This window comes from Manacus vitellinus, unplaced genomic scaffold, assembly GCF_001715985.3.
Source record: "Manacus vitellinus isolate BGI_N305 unplaced genomic scaffold, ASM171598v3 scaffold_1_pilon, whole genome shotgun sequence".
Lineage (NCBI taxonomy): Eukaryota > Metazoa > Chordata > Aves > Passeriformes > Pipridae > Manacus > Manacus vitellinus.
The window spans coordinates 8088151-8107505 of NW_021939396.1; the positions used below are offsets into that span (position 1 = coordinate 8088151).

Genomic DNA, 19355 nt, shown 5'->3' on the forward strand with positions numbered 1-19355 from the left:
ACAAGGACTCCCTGAAACAACATCTCAGCCTGGGCCATATTGATTACCATAACTGGTCTACTTTGGACTCTAATCGGGAGGCCTGGAGACACACCATCTATAACGCTGCTGATGCTTTTGAGAAAGCACGCAGGATCACCCTTGAGGAGAAAAGACAATGCAGAAAGAATCGTGCCCTGCAGAATATACCATCTAAGGAGTCTTTCTGCTGTGCCTTTTGCAACCGGACATGTCTGTCTCATATTGGCCTTTTTAGCCACCAATGCACCTGCAACAAATGTGGGTAGAGCCCTTCCCAAATCTTCGTTCGCGAAGCCTAGCCATGATGAGACCCTTGTGGAAGGGAGGAAGGACTGACTTCTCTGCACAGCAATTTATCTGAAACAAGCATGACCCTCTGAACCTCCTTCATCCTTGTGAAAAAGAGGTGGAATGAGGAAATGTGAAGAGGAAATTGCTCCAGATGAAAAAAGAGGAAGACATTCCTAATTCTGGCATTATGCTTCAGATTTTTCATTACCTTTTCCATATTCAGACTTCTATTTCATTATCTTTTCTATATTCATTCAGAATGGATATTTGCTTGTTTTATCTGGAGTTAAATTTTTTTGGTCATTGAAAGTGTCCCTTTGGGATGTAAATTCTCTTTTCTCCTCCTCTAAGGAAGAATGTACTGCCACTCAAACTCTGATTCTTACCTTGTGCTTTCCTTGCCTGTAGCAATTGTTTACGGAGTGGGTGGGTTGTGCAGCATGTGGTGGACATAGTGTTAGGCTTCCTGTGTAATACATTTCTTTTTTCTTCACTCACAATTGGAATTGGGGTTGTTTCATAGAGCAAGAAAACACATTTTGAGATTCAAGTTGCAGTCATTTTTATTGGCACCACTATGCCCAGGAATATTTCTTTAGACAATCAAACAAGAAGCTCAAAACTCAACCGTATAATTTTGTTAGTCTTAGCAAATATAAGAACTTAGCAAAGTATCTTCACATTTTCTATTTTTAAACCTTATATGTAGCACACGTTTATCTCTGAGCTGACAGTGTCATCTTGGTAGTCCACTGACGATGCAAGAAAAGTATTTCATGTTACAATGTGATCATAAATAAGCAGAATGACATTATCTAAAATGTAAAGATTAGCTGCTGCTATTCTGAGCTAGGCTTAGAGATGTGACATTTCCCTGTAGAGCAGCTGTGAAAAACTGTACCATCATTTTTTGCAAAGCTCTTATTGGAGTAGCATTAAATATCTTGAAGCATCAAAGTACTCAGAATCCACCAGCAGCTCCTGTTTCAAGTCAATCTGTAAAATACCTTTAGAACTTGCAAAATTATAGTCAACTTTCCCTTCTCAGTTAGTTGGTAGAGATAAAAGTCAGTTATCTGCTATGAGCTCTGTGTTCTAGCACAAAAGGAAGTGGGAAGGAAACTGAAAAATACTGAAAAATTTTCTTAAAGGTACTGGTTTTTTTGGTGCCATTAGTATGGCCAGTCTTCACGAGCGAAGATTTGGGAAAGGTCATTAACCCTTCGAGCCTGCGCAGTGGATTTTTTAGGTGAGACACAGTGTGCGCTGAACTGAGCCCACCCTTTAATCCTGAGGTTCATCTGCCGGGGCCGAGCGAGCTTGGACAGTGGCAGCGAGGTCCTCAGACTGTAGGTTTGTTCAGAGTGACCTTCTCTTAGATGGATGGCCTTACAGGGCTGAAGGAGCTCCATCTGCCCAGGGGAATTTTACTCTGAGTGGGAATCGAACCTGGGTCGCAGTGGTGAGAGTGCTGCAACCTAACCACTAGACCACTAGGGGCCCCTGGTGCCATTAATAAAGGGAATTAATGGTCCCAAGATAGAAGATCAACATATTAGTAGAAAAGAGACTGTTTATAAAGGTATTAACAGCACCCAGAGGCAAGTAAATCACTGCCAAGTTGCATACAGGCTTTGGAAGTTTATATCAAACCACTGTCACTTTTAGCTTTTAGGAAAGAAAGCTCCCTGGAGTACAGTCAACCTATAAGCTCCCTTGCAAGGTGTTTTGCATTTTCTTTTGAAGAGTTCACCATTCATCACTGCTGCTGACTTAAATATGTGACCAAGATGAGTCACTAAACAATGCCTGAACCCCCTCTTAGTCACTCCCACCCACTGCAGGTTTGTCCTTTATTTCAGTTTGGTGCATGAATTATATCCCCAAAAATTCATTAATCCCAGAATCTCTTGACAAACCATTTGATGCCCCTCAAAATTGTAAAAATTCATCTATTTGCTGGCATAATATGTTTCTATGATGGGTATTATTAGTATTAGGGCACCTCAAACTTCACGAATATATTTTCTCTTTCAGTTTACTGACTGAAGGAATATTTTCATCATTTTCAATAATGCTGTATCTTAATAAGTCACCTCTTGTGTCAGCTGCCTTAAAATCTGCTTAAAACTTCTTCTTCAGTGTGAAGCACAAGAGTTCTGGCAGTGTTGGTCTTGTCCATGTTACTGACACACATGTGCCTCTCAGGCAAGCAACATGATGTTTTGACATATTCCCTGCTTCAGCTAGCAGACAGTTGCCATTCATATATATATGAATATGCACCTATATACATATATAGAACTAAACAATGCATATATATGTATGCATATATAAGCTCTGCTGTGCACAGCTTTTGTTCTGCATACACACAGCACTGAAAACCATTTAACTTCAATTTGTAGCAAGGTATCAGGCACTGCCACTGTCCGTGTACTAAACTGTGATTGCAGGCTCTGGTCCCACAGTACATCAGGGACAGAGTATTTGAGGGGGTGACAAATAGCATGTTTTCCACTATTTTTTGGAAGACTTAAGTTGAAAATAACTGCATGTCCCGACAGTATAACTGTCATTTTGGTGCCACAGATTTGAAAGTTCTCTTTGGAAGTACATTGGGTTGTTATATATAGCTTTGCTGAAAGATACTTATCCTTGACAAGGACATCTCTGCCAGTTGTTTAGAATTACCCTTGTCCTATTTTGTCATGAAACTCACTTAATTTGAAAACACATATGAAAAGGGGAACATATTTATTTCATGTCAATACCAATATATGCCAATACCTTAACTCCTGTCTGACTCCATTATCTAAATAATAAAGAGGTGTTTAAAAGGAAAATAATTTTGTGACATTTTCTATCCACTGACCATAGCGATGATATGACAATTATTATTTTACCCAAGATTGCTCTGTGACTCTAAATGTACATAAGGCAAAGAAATAACCTCTTTTTCTGGCAAATAAATCAAATGCTTCCAAAGATCTTCAGCAGCACTGAAGCTTGAAGCACAAGCAGCCTTCCAGGATGACAATACAATCTCTACTTTATATTTGTCTCTTTTTTCTTTCTGGAACTACAGCTCGAATACACAGCAAGGCTGGATTTTCTGTGGCGTGTACAAGCAAAAGAAGAAATCAATGAAATGAAGGAGCTGAGGGAGCACAATGAAAACATGCTACGGAATATTTTACCCAGCCATGTTGCCCGTCACTTCCTGGAGAAGGATCGAGATAATGAAGTATGTGTCAGTTTTATTTCTGATATTTTTGTTTAATTAGTAAAAGAAAAGCAGATCTGTTAGGAAATTGTTGAAACTTAGTTCTCTATAGGATTTATTGCACAAATACTGCCAATATTTTGTATCTGATTCACACTGAAAAAAAAAATTCATGTTTTGAAATAAAGGTTCTAGGGCCACATCAGGACTGATGTTTCAATGTTCAGACTCAACAGCAGGAAATATGTGGATCTACTAGAGCAAGTCTAGCAGACAGTCACCAAGATGATTAGGGAATTGGGGCACATGACATATGAGGAGAATCTGACAGACCTGGGATCGTTCAACTTTAAGAGCAAAATGCTGAAAGACGATGTCATTCTCGTCTTTCAGTACCTAATGGGTGTTTATAGAGAAGAAATTATTAGAGGTCTGGAGCAACTCTCTTATGAAGAGAGACTGCAGGAGCTGGGCCTCTTTAATCTGGAGAAGACTGAGAGGGGATCTCATTAATGTATATAATATCTCAAAGGTGGATGCCAAGAGGATGATGCCAGACTCTTTATGGTACTGCCCAGCAACAAGACAAGGAGCAGTGGCCTTACCTAAAACACAAGAAGTTACACCACGACATGAGGGAGAACTTTTTTACATTGAGGGTGACAGAGCACTGGAACGGGCTGCCCAGGGAGGTCATGGATTCTCCCTCTCTGGAGACATTCAAAACCCACCTGGATGCATTCCTGTGTAACCTGCTTTAGATGACCATGCCTTGGCAGTGGGGGGTTGGACTGGATGACCTCCAGAGGTCTCTTCAAACCTGTGATTCAAACCTGTGATTCTGTGAAGACAGAGCCTAGATCAGCCCTCAACTGAAGAAGGCCATGAAAGGCTTGACCTAGTTGGCCCTGCTTTGAAAGAAAACTGTATTAAATGACATTCAGAAGTCCTTTCTAACCTATGAGTCTATGAAGATCTATTATTCATAGAAACGACATGTGAATTTAACAGAATGTCTGTGCAAACTTACAATAGTGTTGCAGAAGTACTATTAAGAGCCCTGCTGGTGATTATGGAAGCAGTCTGTGCAACAGGCAGCAACAGACCTGAGGCTCTCATATCTTCAGACACAAGAGGACATTTTTGCCATTTCATATTGCCCCTGAATTACCTCTTTATAGCAGTTAACAAAACACCCATTTCAGAAACATAGTTTGTGGCTATGTTCCTAAAAAGTGTTTGCAGCACACAAAGAAAAACATGTTAAAGGAGACTCTGGATATTCCTAAGACAAAGCTTGAAGAGGTATAAAGGAAAGTTCAGAATTTGTTTCTGAAAGCAGCAGTAAATCACTTACTTCTTATTTGAAATAAGGCAAATGCATATTATAATATTATCTGTAAATAAAGTCTACTGTATGATAAAACTGGAATATTCTCACATAATGTTGGAATAATCTTTTAGAAAATGAGGAGGTATTTTGCAAGATTCACATTGCCAGAACTGACATATCTTTCATTATGCAGCAATAAGACATCAAGGCCACAATTTTCTGATTGTACATTTTGGAAATAGACATAGCTAGACAAATTAGACTGCACAATGAGGAATCATTGTGTTCTGATTTCAAGTATCACCTAGAGAAGGATGAAGCTTCTCTTGTAGTGAGAAGCTACAAGAAAAGGCACTTTAGAAATCAATCTCTTGAGAAATTTTACACTCCGTGGGTATTAAACTGCCATAAAAACACTGCTCTGCACATGAGAAAATGTATGTGTGAAAGCAACAAGGTTAAAATGTTTCATTGCAAATGGAGCAGACCCTGACACCAACCAAGAGTGTATTCTGGCATATCTGCATTATGGATTTTCAGGAAATAAGTTTTTTATCTTACACTTTCATTCACATACAGTCACATGCATAATAATCTTCAGAAGTAAGCAGATGCCCCATGGCTCACTGCTGATGCTTCAGTAATTTGCCACTGAATTCAATTCCACCACCCCTGCTTTTTGTAAGGCAATTTCCAGAGTAACTATACTTGTGGATGATTTATGCATGAGCTGGCAGACTGTAACATCTACCAGATTTCAGTACAATCAATCCTGCAGTTCATGTCTGGCCATTAAGTTAATTTCTCTGCTCTCAAAAAAATGAATTCCCAAATGTGTACTGTAGCATTTTCTCATGGATGTATTATTTCTGCCTTGATGCTTCTTACCAAAAATAGAAAACCAGAGCAGCTGAAGGCTCAGCCAGTTGTTTTCTATCTTCATGATCTGAGGAAAGAGTATGCCTGAGTGTGTCCGTGCTTCTCCTAGCACATATTGTCAAATCTTCCATAAACAGCCACAAACTAATTTGTGTATTATCTTTCTCTATACCCACAAAAGGGAATAAGAGTGTCCTTAGAGTGTGGCCTCCACAACCCTGAAGATTTTCTTCCATGAAAGACAGTGTAAGGGCAGGAAAGGAATCAATTGTGTTTTCTCAATCAAAGCTTTGCAGGGACTTCGCAAACTGGAAAAATTTCTCCACTTTTATTGTGGGACGCTTTGTTAAAGAGCCCAGCTAAGTAGCAGCATTAATGGCATATTAAAGTGCAGGCCTGGGATTCAGGATGCTTTTCTAGGGAGAAGCAGAATGAAGGAAGAAGAGCCTGAAGTGTTCACATCAAGTGTAAGGCAACCAACAGTAAATCTTTTTAATATAAGACCAAAGCGCCAAAATTTTTTAAAGCCATTACCAAGAACATTGAGAAAAAAGTACTTCAGGTTAGAATGGCATGAGAAAAGTCCCAAAACAGAAATGGAAGTGTCCACCATTGGGTAAAACTATGGAAATTCAATCTTGGGAAAAAAATCAACAAAGGAGAGTGCATATGGTAGTGGTATATTACCAGGAGTTACTGTGAAGCTCTGCCCTTGGCATTTTTAAAGTTGAAATTAATTTGTTCCTAAAAATTAGCTTTAGTTCAGAGAAGAACTGTCCACATTTTCACACAGGTAATGGCACAAAGCCCTCCATCTGTTAGTCAGTACCAGAGTGAATTATATGAATAATGTAAGCGGGAGCTTATTCCAGGGCATACTTTGTCCTAATAGCCTCCTGTGACTGATCCTTTATAAGCTGCTTTCTGTCCCCAGTAACTCTACTACTACCCTCACTTCTGTTTCTCTCTCCTTTCAAACCCTATTAGCAGGAACATCTCCAGGAGTCAGGCAACCAAATAGCTTCATAGTCACCTTACAAGAACCCCAGTTTACCAGATAGTAAGGGCTCTCTGAAACCTGTGAATAAACAAACTTGTAAAGAGCTGCAGTAGTTTGAAGTACAAAATATCCACCAGAAAATGTGGTTACTGAGAGTATTTTTTATAAAGACATCATATTAGACATTTTAAGTGCTCCCATCTTATCCCCGTCAATAAATAAATTTATAAATATATTGTCAATTACAAAAGTTTGAGACAGACTTAAACAATAATAAATAGCAAACATTAGGTTCCTTTTACTTGTCTAAGTGTTCGGTTATTTGGTATTCATACTTGCAAATGAATCCTTCATTTCTTCAAGTCATTCCCCTTATAAATTAAAAGGGAAATTTCTATTTCATTTTTGCTGGTGTAGCCCCTTGACCTGAGAAGCAGAAGGAGCAGGCTTTCAAAGAAAGGGCAAACCCTGTCCACAATCTGCAATAAAAACATAAGAGCTGTCAGCCTCATCCTGTTGAACTTGGCTAACACTTCATACACTAATGCCAACATCAGATATTAAGGTATTATGCATGGAGAAAGTAACAGAACTATTTTAATTGCAGCTAATTACACTTTTTCCCTATGTTACCACTTTATTCATCATTCTTCATTGTTCTTTTAGGAATTATACTCTCAGTCCTATGATGCTGTTGGTGTGATGTTTGCTTCTATTCCTGGATTTGCTGACTTTTATTCCCAGACTGAGATGAATAACCAAGGAGTAGAATGTCTGCGCTTGCTGAATGAAATCATTGCAGACTTTGATGAGGTAATACCAGCTAGAGAAAACCTGATAGTGCTTAAACAGTGAGTTCCAAAATATAAAATATCTCATCCTAAATTATCAAATTTAGTAATTATTTTGCTTCCAATAATTGACTGATTTTATTTTTGCTCCAATTAAAATTGTCTGGTTTGTTTTTATGCCATTCATCTTGCCAAACATTGGTCTGAATGACCTAGTGAGATAGAGGCTGAAAGCAATACTTGAGTGTAAACATTCATAAGTAAAAGCACAGATCTGGGTAACTAGAAGAAGAAAATGCCTTAGTTCTGTAGAAGAAATAAGTATGAACATATTTCAGCAGTTCTGGAAAATAGTGGTCTAAAAGCAAACAGATAAAAATGTTGTTTTGAAGGTATTGTTTGAATGGACTCAATGAATGCTAAAGGTAAGATAGTGCCAAGTTAAATGTGAAGCACAGAAGCAAATGTTGGGTAGAGAATGAAAGGTGGTGGTGATATATTAACTGAAGAGAATTGTCTGGTCAGGGATTTTAGAGAGGTAAATGAAGTAAAGCTGCTTGTTTTACTTAGGAATTCAGAGGTGAAGGGAATTTATTTTATTTTTAATGGAGACAAAAAGGAAAAAGAATTTATTTAGGTATCCTGTCCAGGTAATTTCAGAAAAGGAGCTGAGGAAGGGATAAGATAAACTGGAGAAAAAGAGTCAGATTCCCAATGTAGCTATTGCTAGGTGGAAGTAAAGGAAACCTGGTAAGTAAGGAGGAATTTGCATACTAAGTATTGCATACTCTGCTAACTATTTAGTAAGGAAGTTTAGACAGGTGGTTTCAAGCCTTGCAAGGAGCCCAAGAGGAACTGAGAAAAGACACAAAGCATCGACCAACGAAGAGCTTTGAAAAAACTTCAAAACCAGGAAGGGTGCAAAAATGCTGCCAAAATTACCTGGCATAGGGAATTTTAACCTATACACTGCAAGCAGTTTTCAGGAGTGTGTAGCCCTCCTCAGCTTCCTGAGTAGTAGAAACAGAATTTGAACCATCTCTACTTATCAGTGAGATTGCATCTGTGTGCCAGACTGGAATGGTCTAGATAGAACAGGGAAGGGGAAAATGTGGAACCGTTGGTCTGTGACTCCTTATCCTGGGCACGTTCATAGAGTGGCTGCTCATAAAACCAGGGTTAAGATCACCAAACTCTGAGAGACACTGAAATTAAGAGTTTATCCTTATAATTGGTGCAATACTAAAACTATCAGTGAGAAATAGAAGAATTCACAGGGAATGTATTCCTGTGGATTTTAGTAAAGAACAAAATTAGTCTCCTATGAAAAGAACTCTGTCACCTGCTAAGCTCGTGCACTGCTTTCCCTATGGATATAAATACCCACTTCTTACCTCCAAGATCTTGCACAGCTGTCAGCATGCTTCTTGATTAATAGCTTTGTTTTTCTTTCCAGATCTGATTAAAATGATTACTGCTCAAACTTAAATTAATTCATGGCAATAGTCTTTCCATTAAGATATTTTGTCATGCACGTTCACGCAATCTTCACAATAAAATTCCATTGTTGCTGCGGCGATTACTGAAGAAAAGGTTTTCATCAAAACCTTAACGCAATATTACTTTCAGGCCCCTAACACCGGCTCTGTAATTAATAAAGGACCTAATTAGGGACTGTATTATGTCCCAGACATGTTTTGTTGAATAATAGGTATGTTCTTGGTATGAGTATTAAATGAAATTATGTGATCCCCTGCTGACTGCTAACCTACTTGCAGCATGGTCTTGTCATTAGTTTATTCTGCCTAAGCAATGTGTAAGGTGATATGCCAGAAAAGCAACTCAAGGGAGTAATGATACCCATGGAAAATGAACCAGAAGGCATTCTGGGCATTCAGGGCTATCTAGGTTTCCATGTAACTATTGACTGACACTACATGACGTTGCTATTCCTTTTTTTCATTACGCTCTTTGCCAAGATTTTCTGCTGTCTCGATACAGTCCGGGAAGCAAAATACACATGTGCAGACTGAGAGCAGAACATGCCTGTGACCCATGGGAAAACTTTGTTCCTCAGCATCATGTGAACACCTCTGTAGAGATACCGTAATGTAGAAAGCACAGGAGTGTAAGACATGGGCACCTGGTGCCATTTACAAATCCTGATTTGAGAAAGCAACACGGGATTTCAGCTGCCATGCTGCATTACCGGAAAACTCATGTTGTTCTAGAGCAAGCCATTGGAGGTTTTGGAGGAAAGTGTGCTCTAGATCACACTAGACATACATGTTTAGACAACTGAATTCAGTTCCTAAGCTCAAATCAGATTCTACACTGCGAGTCCCCTCTTTTCATCACCGAGATAATAGTATTAAGGATGACCTGTCCATAGGGCCAGGATGATGTTTCTGAATGAAAGGAGAGGTAAAAATACAAATTGAAACAAATTGAAAAAATACAAATTTCTGGCTTGGAAAATGTGATAGGTGCAAAAGAAGGAAAGCTGGAAAATAAGGAAATCTTATTTCTTCTATTTAGAGGGTTTTCCTTGTTACGGCAAAACAGTGGGGTTACAGTCTGGATCTGTTATTTTGCTTTCCACGTAATGGATCTATGTTGGACAAAGCCAGTCAAACAAAAAATAGTGAATGGTGGAACAGAACCTGCCACTGAAAACTGCATGGGGTAGGTGCCCACGGAGCAGTCAGCTTGTGATTGGGTGTTTCTTAGGGAGCTGGGGGAACATGGTCCAAAAGTCAGTCTTGGAGAGTAGGTGGTTGACTCTTCTCAGAGGACTGCCTCCACTCAGGGGTTTTTCCCTCACGGTTCACAAATCTTTTCATTTCCAAGTTATCCAGTTTTCCTCTCAGCTGAGGCAGAATTGGAGGTGCTGGTTTCTGGACTGACAAAAAGAAACAAATATGAACATCGAAAATCTACTTTTATAATTACCTATTTTTTGTATGACTGTAGTCTTAAGACACATACAAGGCTAAAGTCTTAGAGAAGTTGGACCAAAAATTAACATTGGAGCATTTCTCCTGAAATCACAAGTCTTGAAGGATTTCTTTTAAAATGTAATATTCTTTCTAGCCTTTTTAATCTATCATTTATGTCTCTTAATGTTACAGTTGGGATTTGTGCTTTAATAGGAGTTTTCTTGTTCACAGTTGGGGTTTTTTCCTCACATTTTCTTTATCCTGCAGTGATTTACATAATGAATATGACAACAGCTATTAATATATTATGTTGCCACAAGTAGAGGTTTCAACAGAACACTAGATCCTGTTTTCAGATTTCCTTCGATTACCCTTCAGTTGTGTGCCATGTCCTGGAATATTCTTTTTTTTACTATCTTGTACATGTTATCCCAGGTCTGAGCTCCCTACAACCTTGGCTGTGCAAGAACTGTAGCATCAAGCTTTTAAGGCACAAATCACATTCTAGTGTTTGAAAATGTTCCCTGGACTATTGTGGTAAATTAGCAGCCTATTTAAAATGCAGCAAATAGCAGCTGATTTAAGACTGAGTTGGAATACCTTTCCCCAATACCAAAATCCATCGACCTGTAATACTGTGAAGAAAGTAATTGGTAAATAGATTGTTATTTGAAGAAGGAAAGAAGCTATTGAACAGGCCAGATATAGCAAGGGGGAAAAAAAAGAGATTTGGAACAATAATGAACAAGGGGTAAAAAGACAACCTGAGATCATTTCTTCTAAATTATCTCACAGACAATAGTTTCCTTCTTCCTTAAAAAGAGTAATTTTAGATATTTATTATACGTTTTAAATTAGTGTTCTGTTTGCTGTTACTTCCAGCAACCATGAGGAAATGAAAATATAGACTGTTTTCATCTAAGACTCTTTTCTCCCCTTGCCCACACACCTGGTGCTCTCAGACTGCTCATAAAGGCAGAGCTGCGAGAAATGATCTTTAAGAGAGCAGTTGGAAGGGCTGCCCTTGTAGGAGGGAAAGGTACATCATGGGCTTTTCTGGCAGTTTGAAGAAAAATGAGAAGCAGGTCAAGTTTTCGGAGTTTCCTGGCTTGGATGGGAGCCATTAACCATATGGCTTTGTATTCCCTCTGCTCAGTGCTGAGCAGCCTCCCATTAGAGACAGATGGTGCAATATCTGCACATGAACAGCAAAGCTTCCAAGACCCCAGCGCTCCAGCTGACGTACACTGTGGTTAGTTCAATGGCAGGGGATATTTCATGTTATGCCTTTGGTATGTTTCTCCCTTTGAATTAAATAATCCCCTTAATAGACAGGAAATTCCAACCCACAGAATGGAAAAAGAATGCACAACAGTGTATGAAAAATAAGGGGGAAATATTTCATTAAATTTTTGCCTGACCACAGAAAGACTTTTTTTTTCATTTAAACCACAATGGAGACTTTAGAACTGAAAGTTTGAAATTCCTTTACTTTGTGAACAGATTTTTTTCTGCCCAGAATTTGCTAACCATATTGATACCTGCATTCATTAGATACCACACAGTTTATCACAGATCCCAGGAGTATTTGGCATTAACATCAGCAATAAACATTTTAAAAGCCTGTGATGAGATGACTAATGGCCATGTACCACAGTCTATTGTCATTGATTGAGTCCACATCCTGAACTCTGCTTAGGTCTTTCAAGGAATGTAAGACTGGTTTCTATTCCATGAAAATCTTATGTTAAGCCATAAATATAGACTTGGAATAGGGACCAAACTGTCACTCTCACTTCACTCAGTGCTTCAGTCACTAGACTAAATTTATTCTTCCTTTTCCAGATTCTCAAGTTCTTTATACCTACTTAACACCCATAGAATCATAGAATGGTTTAGGTTGAAGGGACCTTAAAGATCAACTAGTTCCAATCCTCCTGCCATGGGCAGGGACACCTTCCACTAGACCAGGTTGCTCAGAGCCTCATCCAGCCTGGCCTTGGACACTGGTCTCATCACCTGAATTGTTGCTGTAGCAGCACTTAATTTGCAAACTGAGTTCCTCCAAAAGAGTTTTAAGAACACTTTTAAGTGATCAAATCTTCTTCTATTCACACATACATACACAGAGTTTGTCTTCACGAATAATCAGTGATCATACCTCAGGAAATGCAGGACTCAGATGCATTTATGTTAAGCTGGAATATGTATGTCTTACATTAGCCATTATGGGATTTACCAAACAGCACAATTTAGCTTGAATGCACTCTGTGAGTAGGTGATGTTGCAAAGGCCCAGATGAGTGTGTCCCAGAACCCAAATGGAAAATACCACAAGCGTAAAGATTCATTTTCATACCTGTATAAGTATTTTGTGTTAATAATTACAAAAGTAACAGGTTTTTTTTTTTACATATGTGTTAGTTACTAGGTGAAGAGAGATTTCAAGATATTGAAAAAATTAAAACAATTGGCAGCACATACATGGCTGTGTCAGGATTATCACCTGAAAAACAGGTAAGAGAATAGTTTTCTTTAAAAAGCAAAGCTTGTGATTCATCTAACCATTCATATCGAAAAATATTAGTGTTATCTTTGTGTTGCTCATAAAGCTGTTTTGGCTAAAATAAAATAGACATTTGGGGCTTCTGGCAGACAATAGTTGCACTTCTTGATGAATTGAAATGCCATCTTCTGCTTGAAACAAGAACCATATGGATTCTTTCCTCAAATTTAGGTTTATAGTAGAAAAAAAACTTCCTTTCAATCACACCAATATGAATCTAGATCAGGTCTATCTATATCTTCAGAAATACTCTAAAGTCATCACTGTAACTCAGACTGGAACATGACTGACAACCTCCAACAATTGATGAAGAGAGAGGATCTATTAACTGACAGCATCCTTATGCAAGTGTAATGCTGCATTTGTACTGTTTTGTGACATAGCTTATCTACAGACAGCACAATAACTATACATCAGAAAGAAAGCAGACCATCAATTCAACTGAAGAACAAGCAAAGCAAGCTGAGGAGGAAATCAGTCACAGAGGACACATACACAGTCACAGCCATAAACCTCAGATAAGTCAGATGAGAGAAATACATTATTAATTCCACACAAGAACTTGCCTGGAAACAGGGTCTCCAAAGGAGTTAGATGAGGCTCTAAAACACATCCAGTGAGAAGTTGGCTGTTGCTCAAATCTGTCTTTTTGGCAACTGGTGCCTCTCCCCAGGGATGAGCATCACAAAAGAGGTGCGCTGCCCTGGATCAGTCCCAGATTGGGAATCAGATCTGCCCACGATGATCACAACTGCCAGAAAAGCAGAAGCCAGATTAGCAAGAGCTTTATAAACTAGAACTTTTCCATTGTTTTTCTAGAATACATTATAAAACACATGGAGTGTAACTAGCTGATCATTCCCACCTACAGAGTAACAAGTGATGCTGACAGCTAGAAATCTACAAAACTAGACATGCATGGGACTGTTGATTGTTCCAAGTCAAAATGCTTCTGTGTACAGATGGGCAGAGAAGGACTGAACATCAGGAAGGTAGCTGGTTATAGCTACATGGCTCCTGACCTCTTCTTTTGATTCTTGAGGGAGGTAAAAAGAAGACCTTAATGGAATTTTAAAGTATGTTTGAGATATACCTGTCTTCATACATATATGTCTGCCACCTTATCAGCATCTAAGAAGTGTAGGCTGCTGAGGGAGGTTGCAGGGCTGCAATCAGAATGAGGTTGAGGACAAAGCCTGAGCACAGTGTGAAAAGAACAGGGTGATGCCAGAGAGAGGTTCAACACTGAGGATGATGAAAACTGCAAAGAGCTGGACTGCATGATCCATAGAGAGACTTTGAACTAAAAACTGGACATTTGAAGAAAGAATTACCTTGCTTCAGAGAAGATGACATGATATCACACCATCATTGGGCCAAATCCACAGTTGTTCCTTACTCCACTGCCTCTCTTGAGAATCCCTGCCCCGTTATCTGCTCTGTTTGTGTTCTGGAAAGACCAAAATCCACTGCTGGTCCACATCTGTATATTGACTGCCCTGTAGGAATCGAAATGTAGGGGAAAGAGCAGGAAGTGACTTGACTGCCCTAAGCAAAGGTGATTAAGAAGCTACAGAAGAGCCTTTTATCTCTCCCTTAACTGGACCCAGGTTACTTGGCTTTCCCTGTTGTTCTGTCATGGTTCCATCCCTGAGAGCACTGGAATTGGTGCTTTTCCTGGGTGACAGTTTCCGCAAAGGAGAATCACATCTTTCACTTCTTTCGCTCTACCTCTTGCTTACATGGGTCATCTCTGGTTCTCGCTAGTTTTTGACCCTTGCACCTGAGCTATCTCAATCCTCTTTCTCAGCCTTAGATAGATTTCACATGGCTTTTTAATTCTCATGATTGTCTGTGAGATTGTTGACAGGAAGTCACTTTATTTGGTATTTTACACCAAGCTTCTCTCTATCCAGGTATGCAAGTGTTGTAAGATAAATGGGAAGCATTACCATTAATAACACCCTACCTCTCTTGGATCTAGTATGTTGAGGCTGTTCTCATAGATTCCAAATTAATTTACTTGGCACTTGGTAGGGATGGGTGGGCAAATGCAAAACATTTCTAACATATTGGTCTATAACTTCTTCCTCAGCAATGTGAAGACAAATGGGGGCATTTGTGTGCCCTGGCTGACTTCTCCATAGCTCTGAATGAAAGCATACAGGAGATCAACAAGCATTCATTTAACAACTTTGAACTCCGTATTGGTAAGCATGGTTCAAACACAAGAATTAAATGGGGTTTTGTCTGCAAGGAGCTGACTCCAAAGAGTGCACTCCAGGAGCAATGCATGGATGTGTACAGTTTAGGAGAGTCCAAATACGTAATCCTCTGTTTTCAAACTGACTTCATCCTAGGCAAAATCAGAAACCAAAAGTACTCTATTTGCATAATATTGGCTCTGACTTGGGATTGCAGGAGTTCAAAGTTTCAGTGAACTGAGTGGGAAGAGTAGTTAAGCTACTGTCTTTATCAAGTCTGGGCAAGAGACCGTAGATATAACACAGAAAGTGATCTGAACAGCTCAGACCTAGCCCCAGGATTGATACTTACACAGTCTCTAATTAATTTCCCTGTCTAGGATTCTTCTTCAGTAAAGGGGTAGAGGTAGTTTCTTTTAAACCCTGAGAGTAGTACTTTAGTTTTGCACAAAAATTGAATTTCAGTTCCAATCTGGCCAGTGGCAGCAGCTCTGAATCGCTGTGATAGGGAGCTACTATCCTGGATGGGATGTCTTGGATGGCTAGTGGAATGGGACATGAAACAATGGATATATGGCACATAGAAGGAGTAAATCTGAAGATGTAAATCTTCTCATGCTGATTGGATCACTGGCCAAAGCCAAAAACCGCATGGAAGAAACATGTCATTTACAACCCTGCCATAGAGAATCAGAAGTATATTCAGCAGTCACAGCATGGAGGGTCACAGCACCACTATCTGATCTGCACTTCCTAACAGTTTTGAATGCAAAACTCTCAGTTCCCAAGATTTCTCAGGGAACAGGCATCCACTCTTAATAAGTGTGGATCACTTGCAAAGATTTAATAGAGCGTGAATACAACACTCTTTGGAAATATTTCTATGACCATTTAAAAAAAATCTTTTTAAAAAACCCTAAGAAACTAAAACCCTTTTTCCAGAGATGTGTCTTACAGTCTCACTAAATATATGTTTAAATCACTGCTACAGAAAAAAACTAGTTATTGCTTGTCTGGAATTTATGCAACAATCTTACAAGATACAGTCATTATATAACTTCATAGAATGCTTTAATATTTTCACTTCATCGAACATAAGAATGTAATTTCCTGGCTGTATAACACTAACAAGGTTGCCTTCAACAAGGCAGAAAGATCCTTCCAGAGAAATCTTTCCTACTATGTGAGAATAAGTTTGCAGGAACTTTGATAATAATGTGCACAATACAGATGACACATAAGTGATATGATTCCATTGACATAGATGTCCTATAAAATAACCCTGTGGATATCACTTTTTGTGTGTAGCTTTTCCAGCTTTTTTTTCCCCTTAGTTTCTTTATATATACACTTCTTCCTTAACCTCAGAGATAAGTGTATCTGAACCAGTCTTCATCTGGTTCCTAAGAGCAAATATGGTCTTTAACCATCCTTGTATAACCATTTATCTTCTCAAATTTTTTTTTTTTATTTGTTATTAGGGATTAGCCATGGCTCTGTCGTAGCTGGAGTTATCGGTGCTAAGAAACCCCAATACGACATCTGGGGCAAAACAGTTAATTTAGCCAGTCGAATGGACAGCACAGGTGTTAGTGACAGAATACAAGTGCCTGAAGAAACGTATCTGATCCTGAAGGACCGGGGATTTGCCTTCGACTACCGAGGAGAGATTTATGTCAAAGGTATCAGTGAACAGGAAGGAAAAATTAAAACATATTTTCTTCTAGGAAGAGTACAACCAAATCCTTTAATCTTACAACCAAGAAAACTGACTGGACAGTATTCATTAGCAGCCGTTGTATTAGGACTTGTACAGTCTCTTAACAGGCAAAAACAGAAACAAATCCTTAATGAGAACAATAACTCTGGAATCATAAAAGGACATTACAACCGGAGGACTTTGCTCACTCCCGGTGGATCTGAGGCAGCAGCCCAGGCAGAGGGGGCTGACAAAACTGAATTGCCATAATCAGCATTGTTTGTGTTCTTTTTTTTTAATTATTATTTCTTTTATATATAAAAATAAATATACAAATAAAAAGGGTTTAATTTTTTTTAGAAGAAGTGTGATTTTTTTACCGGTGTGATATTTCTATGAGATTCAAATTCCTACACTTTTACAATGGTGCCAGCATGTCTCCCCACCAGCCGTGGTTAGCCTCTGAATGTCCAGAAGCAGTAGCCGTAGGCCACCACTCTGCTGTGTCAGCTACCTGCAGAAAGGCACAAGAATAAAACCCTGGTAGGAGGGATTTAGAACATGAATTGTGTAGGGAGTTAGTGATGGCAAAAGGAGGGAATACTGCCCACACTTTTCAGATGAAAGCAAAGCAAAAGCAAATTGAGTAGGTTCTTCTCGCCCTCAGTTGCCTTCAAATAAATTTATACACATCTAAGCTAGTTGCCTGGTCCCCATAACAACAGGGAAAACCTAGACCATACAGCCAAAGAATTCTAAGGCATGTTATCTGCCCAGATGTGAGGATCTGGGAGACGAGATGAATCTTGTCCTGAACTCACTGAGTCCACTGGTTGTGGACTCTTGAAAGACAGACTAAGGTGCCCTTCCCATAGGTGAGTGACTGCACTATAGGTAGATAAATTCCGTGCTGGTGTCTTCCTGACCTCTTGCACCCAAGCCAGGAAGTCAAGGCTCTCCTGTGGGCACTGAGTCATGTCTGTCAGTCCTGTTTGGAGGGCTCAGACATACTGTGGTGCTCAGACACACTGGCACAAAACATCTATGAACAGATAACAGAATTACACCTTGAATGACATGTCTGGAGCCTTCAGCTGAAATAGTTCCCTGGTCAAGGAACTAATCAAGGTCAAGGAACTAATCAAGTTCTCTGGAGTATCTTTCCAGCACTCAGCTCTCAACTTGTCACCAGTCTGAGTTCTCACCAAAACAAGGGTTGTCTGAGGCTGTAAAATGAGTATGTGTTGAAGTACAGCAGGAGGTAAAAGTCACCACTAAACTCCCACTCAATTGCCTCAAGAAGAGGAGGAGCAAACACTGAGAATACCCTAAATCATCTGTGTGCCAACACAGAGAAAAACCTGCTGGGATGCTACAATGGCACGCTATGGTGCTATAAAAGGAAATCAAAAGGTGCATCAAAAGGAAGTTAATTTTTTGGGAAATGGCTACTCAACTTCACCTTGGAAAGAGTAAACACATAACTCAGGTTCCTGTTCACATTGGTGCCATGATTCATACTGAGCTGTAAAGTGCACGAATGAACCTCTCATCAAGTTGTGTGCTCAAAGGAGCTGGGTTTGTCTCAGTAAATATTATCTTTAAAATAAATCACAGATGGAAGAGCAGAACCTCTAATCACACAGTAATCCCCAGATGAGAACACACTCAAACAATAAAGTGCAACACACCGATTCTTTGTAAATACAAAGACTTCCTTTTTGCAGGCTGTTACCTGGTCCTTAATGAAAACTGGGGCTTTTTAGGAGCATTGCCACTGGATTAACCTCATTTTAGAAGATGACTAATTTGGCTAAGAAATCTCAATTCCTACATTTTATAAAACACTACTGTATACTAACAAAAGAGGCATCAAAACATGAAAGTGTTTAATTGTAATGAGATAAAAAATAATGCTTTCCATTGTAAAATAATAAGGGCAAAATTTTATTGGTTGACTGCCATCTTCAGAAATAGAAAATAATAAAAATTAATTAATAAATTCCACAGAAAATTATATCGCTGAACAGTGAGTCTGAACACAGACAGCAAAGAGCAGTCTGAAATATTATACCCAGTGATGATGCTGCCAGTAACTGAGGTCTTGTTCCAAACTGATTACTCCTTTGCATCCCCACAAATGTCGTTTTTTATGCCACGCAGGGAAAGCTGAGCCCCTCAGCTGACCTAGACTAATGCTGATACTGTAGGAGATGAGGACAAGGAAGTGATGGTATCTGAAGCAGTTAAAATAATTTCACATTTACAGTGGTATTTGAGGCACTGAATAAGGAAGCCTTGGCTGGTTTAAACAGCTCATTAACAGCTGTCCTCTCCTTCACAGCTTATTTCTGTGCTGTATGGGTTGACTACTCATGGTCCTCTAAACATAGCTAATAGCCCAGCTGAA

The 19355-nt window shown here is 39.2% G+C and overlaps 1 protein-coding gene across 1 annotated transcript in view; it reads left to right on the forward strand.

Annotated features, from left to right (window-relative positions):
* The window catches only part of ADCY8 (adenylate cyclase 8), a 126917-nt gene extending 109613 nt beyond the window's left edge, over nt 1-17304 (forward strand). The window contains exons 13-17 of the mRNA XM_029959425.1: nt 3398-3556; nt 7414-7560; nt 12901-12993; nt 15138-15252; nt 16728-17304. Of these exons, the coding sequence (XP_029815285.1) occupies nt 3398-3556; nt 7414-7560; nt 12901-12993; nt 15138-15252; nt 16728-17215 (1002 nt within the window). The 3' untranslated portion in view covers nt 17216-17304. The remainder of the gene's footprint in view (nt 1-3397; nt 3557-7413; nt 7561-12900; nt 12994-15137; nt 15253-16727) is intronic.
* The last annotated feature ends 2051 nt before the right edge of the window (nt 17305-19355 follow it).